At 37.8% G+C, this 11,831-nt stretch overlaps 1 protein-coding gene and 1 long non-coding RNA gene across 4 annotated transcripts in view; one reads left to right on the top strand and one right to left on the bottom strand.

Annotated features, from left to right (window-relative positions):
* COL4A3 (collagen type IV alpha 3 chain) overlaps positions 1 to 9,717 on the top strand; it is a 58,348-nt gene extending 48,631 nt beyond the window's left edge. For both annotated transcript variants that reach the window (XM_031596352.2, XM_090147280.1), the window contains 8 exons: positions 1,157 to 1,228; positions 1,345 to 1,464; positions 2,505 to 2,603; positions 3,173 to 3,385; positions 4,009 to 4,186; positions 5,249 to 5,363; positions 6,715 to 6,887; positions 7,722 to 9,717. In XM_031596352.2, the coding sequence (XP_031452212.2) occupies positions 1,157 to 1,228; positions 1,345 to 1,464; positions 2,505 to 2,603; positions 3,173 to 3,385; positions 4,009 to 4,186; positions 5,249 to 5,363; positions 6,715 to 6,887; positions 7,722 to 7,806 (1,055 nt within the window). In that variant the 3' untranslated portion in view covers positions 7,807 to 9,717. The remainder of the gene's footprint in view (positions 1 to 1,156; positions 1,229 to 1,344; positions 1,465 to 2,504; positions 2,604 to 3,172; positions 3,386 to 4,008; positions 4,187 to 5,248; positions 5,364 to 6,714; positions 6,888 to 7,721) is intronic.
* Positions 534 to 11,774, bottom strand: LOC116230813 (uncharacterized). 2 transcript variants are annotated; one of them, XR_016469598.1, is made up of 3 exons: positions 11,545 to 11,774; positions 11,303 to 11,453; positions 534 to 1,095 (listed from the first exon to the last, which is right to left on the bottom strand). It is a non-coding gene; the product is annotated as an uncharacterized LOC116230813 (long non-coding RNA). The 2 variants fall into 2 exon arrangements; XR_016469599.1 differs by lacking the exon at positions 534 to 1,095 and adding an exon at positions 4,277 to 4,707.
* Between the last annotated feature and the right edge of the window lie 57 nt (positions 11,775 to 11,831).

Below are 11,831 nucleotides of genomic sequence, written 5' to 3' on the forward strand. Positions count from 1 at the left end.
TTGAAACAGTATGTGTTAATAGCACCTACCAGGTCAGATCGTAGAGACATGGAGTTTTTCCATCAAGAGCAGAATGTATGTCAGCTATGAAAGAAAGCATTCACTAAGAGAGCTTTTTTTTTTTTTAGTTAGATGCTCTGAGTATGTTCAAAATGCTGTTAAAGTGAGGAACGGCTACGACTTCAGTTGTCTCCATTTCAGGCAACTTAAAAATATTTGTCTTACTAATGATGTGTAAGGACATTGGAACTGGATTTGCTAATTAGAAATGCCACACCACCCCTAAAAGACGTGATTTTTGGCAACCTCTTAGCTATAAACTCAAGAGTATTTAATCATAATTATGATATAAAGCACTAGGTTGTTTGCTTGCCATAGAACAGTCTCGATTAGGATCTCATTCACCAGTTTATCAGCAGACAAACTATAAAATGTATTAGACTTATTCATTTTATATTCCCAAGGGTTAGTCAGATAAGCTGCTGGCTAAGAATTCTTTTAAGACTTTGTGTGTGTGGGGGGGGGGGGGGGAATCTGATTTAGGCTTGCATCATTCCAATATGTTCATTTTCGATTACCTAATACAAAATACACAATTGTCATTTATTTGTTAAACCTTCTGCTTTGTGTTCCATGCTGTATATGTTATGTTTATGGTTCTAATTTTAAAAATCACTGTACAGAGAATAATTATACTTTCTCATTTCTTCACATTGTCAGTCATATCTCCTGGCTCAATAAAAGGTTTCCTTTATTATTATTTACAGCAGAACTGTTAGGGAATATTGTGGATGTAACCTCATATTTTACACTGTGAAAGGAATTAAGTTTCAAACTTTTGAAGAACTTCATAATCCTCCTAACAGCCATCAATATAACTGACAATTGGAAGGGAGTTGAACTGTATTACAGGGATATGGAAACAAATTATTAACAGATCACACTTAACCTATAAATTCCAGAGTAACAAAAGACATGTAGAAGTGCACGCTCCTATTTCAGATGAGGCTGCTGACTTTGTTACTCTTCAGAAAGGTTGCATGGATCACGCAAGACTCATAAATGAGGTGGTGGACGTCTGACAGTTGATGTGACCTTTCAAACCAGAAAAAAAAAAAAAAAAAACAAACAACATATTTCCAATCTCTTTCTTCAGGAGAAAAGGGTAATCAAGGACCACCTGGACCACAAGGGGCAGAAGGACCAAGGGGACCAAAGGGCCAACCTGGTAACTATTGTTACAGCTTTTATTCTAATACCAGCTAACTTAGCTTGATTTTGTTTTGTTTTGTTTTGTTTTGCTTGTTTTTAACATAAGAGTTCTTCATTACATTTTTCTTCTAGGTCCACCTGGTGTCTCTGGGAGAATATTCTCTGTCCCAGGGAGCAAGGGGCCTCCTGGACTGCCAGGAATCCCAGGAACACCAGGTGATCAAGGAATTCAAGGGATTCCTGGATTACAAGGTAGTTTATAATTTTATCTCTGAACATGTTTGTGTGTCTCATATGATGGAACACTTCAGTTTGGCAGGAAAACATACAGATGGATAGAAAATTTAAATTTTTTAAAATACTTCTCAGAATTTAAAAATAGCTCTTGTTATTTTTATTATTGCCTTGTTAACAACCTTGTGTTTGTAACCTGGCCCATTCCATCTGCTCACCACACCTGCAGTCAAAGTAGTTTTTTGCAAGTTTTTCCCTCAATATAAGGCTATTCAACAAAAATGGTATTAAAAAAAACTTCAGTCAAAACAGTCATTGTTTTTGTATGTGCAGAACCATTTTCAAGAGCTTTTCTCATTTCTGAAGTAACACAGGTAACAAGTACTGTAGGTGTACTACAAAGTGATTGTTTCTATCACAGTCTGGAGGTGGGAAGATAAAGGTGACTATTTTTCTATCAGAAGTGAAGCCTGCCATGGCTGTGAGGAATGTGGGAACAAGAAGCAAGTGGGATGAGGTGGATGTTTGCTCAACCACTGTTCTCATACCACAGCTTTCCACACCAGGAGGGAACTTCTCAGAGTCTTGGACCTGCTGGAAAGCATGACTGACTCAGGAATAACAAAATTCCTTCTGGCATAACAAAGCAGGCATTAAATAATTGTTCTTTTACACCTTCCTTAAATTTGTTTTACAAAGGAACTACATTATTTATGGTATTATGAACTGTGAACGGCATGATTATGGCCTGTTATGTTTTTGAAATATTCCTATAGTTTAACACATGCTAAAAGTAAAAGTTGTTTGCGGTGATTTATGTACAAGTTTTTATGAAAATAATATTTTTCTAAATCTATTCAGTACTTCCTTGTTATCTTCCTGATGTGAAATATGCTGATAGTAATACTATGGACAGACCCAACGTTTGTGAACTTTTTGCTGCTGTTTTTATTCTAACAGTTACATTCACACAGGGATTTTAACTTCATTTATTAGCATTTATTAAAGTTTCTCATAATACTGCTATACTAATCTGCTTTTTCTTGATTACTGTTTAGGACCTAAAGGAGTAAAAGGTCTACCAGGAAGTTTTGGTCGTCCAGGTCAACCAGGACGGCCTGGTCCAAAAGGAGACAGGGGATTTCCAGGACAAAGAGGTACAGGAAAGCAGACATCTGTTTGACTACTACTGAAATTATAAATAAGCTGTATTCCCAATTTTCATCAAGTCTTCTTTTGGCATATATTGAGATTCTGTAACAGTTGCAGTAGCCCACGCTTAGCTTTTAACAGATTCATGTTCACTACAGAAATAGTAGTTTACAACGTTTATAAAAGTGTGCCTTGACTGTGCTCCTCTGTTACTAACTACATTTACTCACCTACTTGTAAATCTGTTCAAATCAGTATGCCTTTACATGACATCAACTTGAATATTTAAACTGAATATTTTTATTGAGTCACCATAAAATTAAAATAATTTAAACTTTAAAAAAAAAAAAAAAAAAAAAAAAGTTGTTTCCACTTTGCCACAAATTGATGTAAAGTAAAGCTAGGTCCAAGAAGGAAAGCTATGTGAGCTAGGTCCAAAGGAACTAATGTATCTAGTAAAAACTGTTATTCATTTTTAATTTAATTTTTTTTTGTTTAGTTTCAAGTGGTTTCACTAATTCAAGTAAAGTAGAAATTTGAAGAACGTGATAATATTTTTTTTTCACCTTCACAGGGCAACCTGGATTGATTGGCTTCCCTGGCCTACAGGGATTGCCTGGATCACCAGGTACTACCACCACTGGTCCAACAAGAAGAGGTTTTATCTTCACTCGACATAGTCAATCAACAAAGATTCCTTCATGCCCACCTGGGACATCACAAATCTACATTGGCTATTCACTGCTTTTTGTACAAGGAAATGAACGAGCACATGGACAAGACCTTGGTACTATATTAGTAAAATGTTCATATCACCTTCTGTAGAGTACAGTAATGCTAAGCTGTCTTCACGAAACCAAACTTGTTGTGTCTGAGATGAACATTGGCTTCAACCATCAGTGGTCTGCTGCTCTGAGTCAATTTCAGTAATCACAGTTTGAAAGACAACTTTCCTTCCTGTATTCCTATACTTCCTTTTGCCCTCCATACATTTTTTTTCAGGAGCAATTTGGTTACTTCTGAATAGATGCCTGCTGTAAATGTCAGTAGCATCTGTGTAGGGCTGATAGTAATATTACAAGATTTAGGATAACACAATGTTTTGTGGGTGCCAGATTGAATGCTATTGAGTGTCAGAAATGACCCCCTAAGCTTGTATTTAATCCCTGCCGTTGTGTCAAGGACTGATATCATTCAGTAAGACAGTATTTTTAACAGATTTTGTTCTTGGCCCTTGACTTTTAAATACTTACTTTGATCTATGTGATAAGTATTTTGATTTCATGCAATTTCACTGTATAGACACTGAACTCTTTATAGTCATCAATTTTTTTAATTTTTCACTGGTCTCCTTTGTCGTGCTGAATATAGTCTCCTATTTGTCACAAATTTTTCTCTTCTGTACTTTAGGAACAGCTGGTAGCTGCTTGCAGAGATTTACAACCATGCCATTCTTATTCTGCAACACCAATGATGTGTGCAGTTTTGCTTCTCGCAATGACTATTCATACTGGCTGTCAACTGCAACAGCAATGCCAGTAGACATGGCACCAATTTCTGGTAAAGCACTAGAGCCCCATATAAGCAGGTAAGAGTACAAGAATTTTAGTTTTTCTGGCCAGCAGCCACACAGAGTTTAAGTTATTTTGAACAATAAATCTTAGAGAAGGACCTTTACCTCAGTAAATAGAAGCACTTTTTATAATTGCTTGATTTTTTTTATTTTTTTAATTACTCATCTGAATATATCAGATATTCAGGATACTCTAGAAAAGTTAAGAATATAGGTAAAGTACTGCCACAGGCTTAATTAGTATAGCTGACTTGAGAAAAGGGAATACAGTTCTACTGTTTGTAATGACATAGATATGTATATATACATATGCACATACATATTTTTTAATACTAATGTTATATGTGTTAGAAGCAGGCTAAGGTGGCACAATGACAGTTTCAGTGTTTGTAATACAGTACAAGTCAATTTCTGTTTCCAATTACATATAATATATTTACTGTAGTTGTTGAAGAACATTATAAACTGGATCTGAAGGTTCTCTGCTATAAAACACCCTCGTATAAATGTGAACCTTTTCAGTTGCTTTAGGATGCCTGAAAAAGATAAAGAACCTCTTAAGGGGGAAAGCTTTAAAAGACCAAGAGCAAGAAAACAAAAAATAGGAAGGCAAGCTTTCAGCTCTTCCTTCTAGCCTGCTCTACACAGTTGTTGCAATCTAGTAGCTCAGCTTCATACTTTTTTCATTTAGGAAATAAAGTATTGTTTAAATTTAAATTTAATATTAGCAAATAAAGGTACAGAACTTTGATCTAAACCGTAGCAACGTAAAATAATGAGCACATGATGAAAGTAAAATTCAGTGTGTTACTTTGGTAAAGGCGGTATTAGGAAGGTCAAATGCTCTGGGATTCATTCTTACCTTTTACCAACTTCTGTCTAATAGATATTGCAAAAAGGGTATTTGGATTACCTTCAATTTACTAATGTCCTCATTCAACAGCAGAAATGTATGTGAGGTACAATATTTCTAGTGAGCCCTAGATTTGGGTAGCTAGTATCATAGCAGATGCAGTTTTTGGTCTGCTTACATATTTTCCCTCATTCTGCTGAAGGCATGCGTGCTTCTTCTTACAGATGCATTGTCTGTGAAGGACCTGCAATGGTAATAGCAGTTCACAGCCAAACAACTGCAGTTCCTGCATGTCCAGGAGGCTGGATATCTCTCTGGAAGGGCTTTTCTTTTGTTATGGTAAAGATAAAAACACTGGCAATATTCATTTTCCTTCATCTCACTTTCAGTGGCATTTTCATCTATGTTTGTGTCTTAATAATGGCTAATTTTTTTCTTTGCCTGAATGAGACAATAATTCTATTAACTCTTACTTAACGACAAAAGCATAGAAACAACTATTCTGATCTGTCAGGAAAAAAGTGGCAGAAGGAAAGGGGGAAGTAATTAAAGGAAAACAACTGGATTTTAGTCTCACAAAAATAACTGCACACTCAGGTGTTCTGCTGAGCTCTTAGAAGGACAGGTTTGGGGCCTGCAGTGGTTGAAGCAGTCCTGACCACAGATGCACAGAAATAAGCTACCTGCTACTATGCCTGGCAGTTCTTTTATAATTCAAACTTTGGGCAAGCTTCATAGAAAGCTAAAATCAAAACAAATGCAGTACATTCTCTACAAAGGACTGCTTCAGCAATTTTGGTGCCATAACGAGATATTAGTGAAGAAAGCTAATAATGTGCTTGCAAGGTGAGAACAGAGAATGGGAATAAGGGGTGTGTCTATACCAGGGGAGTGGCACTTCACCTTTGTTATCCATGACTGAGGCATACCATAGGGATACCAGCAAATAGGGTAAGAGACAGAAATAAAAATCTCTCTTGAAAGGTCTGATTGGTTTGGTTTTGTTTGTTTGTTGCATGATGGGAAGTCCTTTTAGTGTGGAATTTGTTGTCGCTCCTGTCATTTGGCCCTAAGTTATAATAAACTTCTTTGGGAAAAAAAAAAAAATTCTCAGCTTCTGGCTAAATTACAGTCTTTTCAAACATCATCAAATATAAATGTATTTTTCCAGCAAATATTCTGTCAAAAATTATTTTAGAGCACTTTCTACAAGGATTGTCCAACATTAGAGAATGAAAATGCCTTCTTTGATTTTTTTTTTTTTTGTGTGTGTGTGTGTGTGTGTGTGTGTGTGTGTGTGTGTTTGGAGAAGGAATCAATTTAACAAAAAAATATGAATGGGAGCACACGCACAAGATGAAATTTAATTTATTTGTAATTCAGTTACTGTAGCCCTCAAATGGATGGAAGCCAGTTACTTTATAGTGATTGTACTTGTTACATTTTTATGGCTTTTCTTAGAGCAGAAAAAGACCTTTGCAAGAACTAAGAAATAGCATAACTATGCTTGAATTTTCATAAAGTTTCTGTACTTCATTGTGAGTCTGATAAAACTAATCTATGCTAATTTTTGTCTTGTCCAAGATATGGCACAGAACATATGATAAACTTCAGAGATTTCTTTGCCTGCAGTTTACTAAAAGCTGATGTAAAAGTTCTCCTTTAAAAAAGTTATTATTGGTTGTTACAGTATACAAGTGCTGGCTCAGAAGCTTCTGGCCAAGCATTGGCATCTCCTGGATCTTGTCTAGAAGAATTTCGAGCCATCCCATTCATAGAGTGCCATGGCAGGGGAACGTGCAACTACTACACAAACTCCTACAGCTTCTGGTTGGCATCGCTAAATCCGAGAAGAATGTTCAGGTAAACTGTACTTTCTCAGCAGCCCCAGCCCCACTTCCTTCACCTATGTGCACTGCATCCATGCTGCAGATGGCTTAGAAGCTACTAACTGCCTACATAACAAGCAAGGTCTCCCCTAGTAATTCCCATCAGATTAGACCTCCCCATTTGTCAGGTTTATGGTCATTCCATAACACAAAGAGACCTAACATCTGATTCATAGTCATAGAATGGCTTGGCATGGAAGGGACCATAAAGACCATCTTGTTCCAGCTCTCCTGTCGTGGGTAAGGACACTTCCCACTACATCAGATTGCTCAAAGCCCTATCCAGCCTGGCCTTGAACATTTCTAGGAATGGGGCATCCATGTCTTCTGTAAGCAACCTGTTCTGATGCCTCACTACCGTCATAGTGCAGAATTTCTTCCTTATATCTAACCTAAATCTACCATTTTTCAGTTTAAAGCCCTTACCCTTGTTGGGATCCCCAGGGGTGAACCCAAAACTTGAGGTGGAGTCTGTAGAGGGCAGAGCAGAAGGAGATGAGCACCTGCCTCACCCTGCTGTTCACACTTGCTTTGATGTAGCCATTGTTACAGTTGGCTTTCTGGCCTGCAAGCACGTGACGCCAGGTCACATTGAGGTTTTCCTCAACCAACAACTTCAAGTCCTCCTCCTCAGGGCTCCTCTCAATTTATTTTCTACCCAGCCTGGATTTCTGCTTAGGATTGTCCCGACCCATCTGCCAGATCTTGAAGTTAGCCTTTTTGAACTTCGTTCCATATACAGTTTCATCACCTCTCCCTGGTTTTTAACAACAACAACAACAAAAAGTAAATGTTTTCTTTCTTTTAGGAAACCTATGCCACAGACATTGAAAGCAGGAGAACTAGAAAACATCATCAGCCGTTGTCAGGTCTGCATGAAGAGACCAGTCTAAATAATGGCCAGTCTTGACAGAGCATGAAACCCTGCTTTTATTGCAAAGAATTGCTTAAATATGGAGAGCTATAATTTATTAAAGTCCAACTGCACCTGGAAAGAAAACTATGATTGCCAGTGCAGCACTGTGGTGAGGTAGGGCAACAGTTTGACTTTTGTCTTTGGCAAATGACAAAGCACTTTGTTGGAGTAGGCTTGTAATGACACAGTTCTGGAGAAGACCCTGCAGACTGTCATCTCTAAGCTGCATCTTCATGAAAAAATCTGTGGCATTGCCAAATCTTTAATGAAGGACATTAATGCTGCCTTGTGTCATGTGCTTTTCAAATGGCAAGACAAACAAAATGCTCTAATATCAGCTTACAGATGATCAGTGTTCAAAGCAGGTATAATTTAAGATGAAAATCTGGCACTTACAAGAGACAGGGTTCAATATGAAATATTTTCAGTGCACTTTTAAATACATATTGATTAATTTTAGGGTTGGTTTGGTTTGGTTTTTTTTTGTTTAATAAACAAGCATTTCCCCACTTAGCTCACCTTTCCATGGCTGGGAAACAGGCATACAGTCTTATTTGTGTCACTGCAATAATAATGACTTTCAACTAGCCAGAAAGGAAGCTACACTGTGCATAGACACTACAGGGCTGATGCACACTGGCTGTGTTCTCTTGAGTGACTTCAGCTAAGTGCTGCCTAATTGAAAGTGTAAGAAAACCTTCTTTAGACACCATGCTTTTGACATAGATTATGGGATCTTAAAAATTCTTCAGAACTTGACAGTATTGAGCCTTTATTTTGTTCCCATGTTTTTGCCTCTACTAAAGAACAAACATTTAGCATATCATAATTTAAGAAATCAGCAGAATTTACAATGACTCTGTGGTTCAGGAGCTCCCACAGCATTATTGGGTTATTACAGAGCCTCCAGGGAGTAATCTGTATTTCATTTTCTTAATATTCAATTCAGAAATATTTATCACAAATTATATACTATTTTGAAATATTGAGCACAAACACTCCTTCAAATTTCATTTATTCCATCCAGTTAAATTCATGCATCCAAAACTGAAACAAGATTTATACTTAAATTGTACCACTGAGCACTGACTTAACAAGAGAACCCAACTGCAAATGAACATGAATACTTGAAAAGCACTTTCATTTACTCATATAACTTATATAAAATTGTAGCTCTGATTTTTTAAAAAATATTTGTAACATTGCACTTGCAAGGCTATTTAAAATTGTAATGTTAACATTTAAAATGTTAATATTTTAATACTTGCACAAATTATCAGAATTCCAGTATTTAGTTTTATAGTAGAAGCCTAATTCATCTGAAGAGTTCTGTAAATATACCATTTTAAATGTAAGGCAAAGCAATACACTGAAATAGCCAAGACTTCTCCTTTAGATCTTTTTTAAGCCAGTGAAAGTTTGTATTGTTTCTGTTGAAATACTTGCATTATGTTTGTCTGTTTGAAATTTTCAGTGTTAATCTAACTATGAAACAGTTTCATCTGTGTTTCATGTCATTATCTTCTGAAGGAGGTGACTTGAAGATACCATTTCCATGAACTAAATGAATATTTTAAAAGTATTGTTAGCTTGAACAGTTGTATGTTTGCAGGGTATAATTGTGAATTTGCAGGTTTTTATGAAGAATCTCTATGCAAATGCACTACTGATAAGAAGGTATCAATGTCAAGTTAATATTTAGTCTTTCATTTAAATAAGGTTTGGTGATGGAGGTGTTTTAAGACAATCCCTTGTGAGATTTTTTACTATAAGCTCTGAAATTTCTTTAAATACTCAAAATCTATGCCCTATGCTTTTTAAGACTTTTTTATTTAAGGCTCAGTGCAGTCACACAAAGCCATTGTATACTGTGTATAACTGATGACTCAAGACACAACTGTAAAGCTTACTAGCAAAATACAGGATATGAGTAAATGTGTAACACTAAAGATTGCTGGAAATGTTCAGTAGAGGGTAAAGTATAAAGAGAAGGGATTGTGGTTACAAAGTCAGAAGTATGTTACAATGTGTTATGTCTGATAGAATCACAAAATGAAAGGGACCTTAAAGATCATTCTGTTTCACCTCTCCTGCCCTGGGCAGGGACACCTTCCATTAGATCATGTTGCCCAAAGCTACATCCAACCTGGCCTTGAACACCTCCATGAACGGAGCATCCACAGCTTTTCTGGGCAACCTGTTCTGGTGCCTCACCACCCTTGCAGTGAAGAATTTCTTCCTAATCCCTAATCTAAATCTGCCTTCTTTTAGTTTAAAACCGTTGCCCTCTGTCCTTTTGCTACGCTCCCTAAGAAAGAGTCTATTCCCCTCTTTCCTGCAGGCCCCCTTTAAGTACTAGAAGAGTAGTTATAAGGTCTCCTCAGAGTCTTCTCTTTTTATTTGGGTTAAGTAACTTCAGCTTTCCCAGCCTGACTTTATAGCAGAGGTGCTCCAGCCCTCTGATGGTTATTGTGGCCCTCCTCTAACCCACTCAAACAGGTCCATGTCTTTCTTATGCTGGAGGCCCTGGAGCCAAATGCAGTGCTCCAGGGAATTTACGCTTTGTTCCCCGTTTTGAATTCTGCTGTACCCTTATCGTGTGACCTTCAACAAGTTACTAAAAGTAAAGATTTTCATAAATAGCTTTAGATTTTGAGTGCTCCAATTTGGGCTTTTTCAAAAGCATGCATCACTCACAGCTGCAGGGACGCATATCAAGCCCAGCTGATACGAGCTGGACACCGAAATCCAAAGAAAAACTTGAAGAAAGTTGATCTTAATCTCTCTGGTTGTTGTGAGAATTAGTTAACTCGTCTGCAGATAATTTTAGAGCCTTAACAGGAAAGTGCTGAACAGGTGCAAAGTGTTAATATATTGTACAGAAAGAATGAAAAATGAGAAATAATGAGAAAACAATAGGAGAAAGGAAAAAAAAAAAAAGGAAAAAAACAAAGAAAAGAAACCTTCTACTAAATACAACCAAATAAAATATTTTGACTAAACAAAAGACCTATTTCATTTGTGGGGTTATTTGTTTTTCGTTCCTCTCCCTACGAATGATCTTTTCCACTACCTATACATGACATTAAGTATATATATATCGATAGTGTCAGCTGAAAGTGTGGTGAGGAAGCTGAGGAAGCCCTGCTTGCTCCCTGGAATGCAGGCCTGCGTCCAGGCTCCAGCCCACACCCCAGGACCTGAGCCCTGCTGTACACGTGGAATCACTGGTGAAGAAATTTCTAGCGTGCTTCATAGTTTGAAAGGCAAAATCCATCTCGGTAGTGTGTAAATGTTACAGAGACTGGAGAAGTGGTGGAAGAGAGGAGGACTCCCACCAGCAGGCAGCTGGGGATTGCGCCTGCTGAGGGGTGCTCAGGAAAGCAGCTCCTTCCAAGGAGGCCGAATGGAGCATCGTGTACCTGCAGAGAAACAATCTAAAATTTTATAAGCTGTGTCGTTTTTATTTTTACCTTCTAACGGATCGTATTTCAGCTCGTTTGCCTCTGTGAAGCGGTGCTTTTGGCATTTGTAAGGACTGAATTAGCAAGCTGCGCTGACCTCGGATCAATATTCACTTCAGCACTTCTGCCTCTGCCGCTCGTTTTGCCCTCTAAAACATAACTGTGGACATTAAAAAAAAAAAAAAATACAGTGAAAATAGGAGCTTTTTTTATCCTGTTCAAAAAAAAAAAAATTATTTGCGCTACATAACAGCACTTTTCACTTCGCTGCTCCTGGGCTGCCGGAGGGCGGCGGGGCGGGGGGTCGCGGTGCTGCATGGAAGCGTGTCGGGAAACGAGCGTTGTGCTGCGTGCTGTTCGGGTGCATCTTACATCGCGCTGCCGAGTTTTGCACGGTGCTAATGACGTAAGGTCGCAGCCTTAATACGGCCTTTGCGAAGCTTAAACACGGGCTGGAAGTTCTGAAGTACGCGGTTCCCTGTAAACACCAGCTGGGCACCACCAGCGCGCATGCGCAGCGCCCGCCTTCCCTCACTAA

This window comes from Phasianus colchicus, chromosome 10, assembly GCF_987193195.1.
Source record: "Phasianus colchicus chromosome 10, bPhaCol1.hap1.1, whole genome shotgun sequence".
NCBI lineage: Eukaryota > Metazoa > Chordata > Aves > Galliformes > Phasianidae > Phasianus > Phasianus colchicus.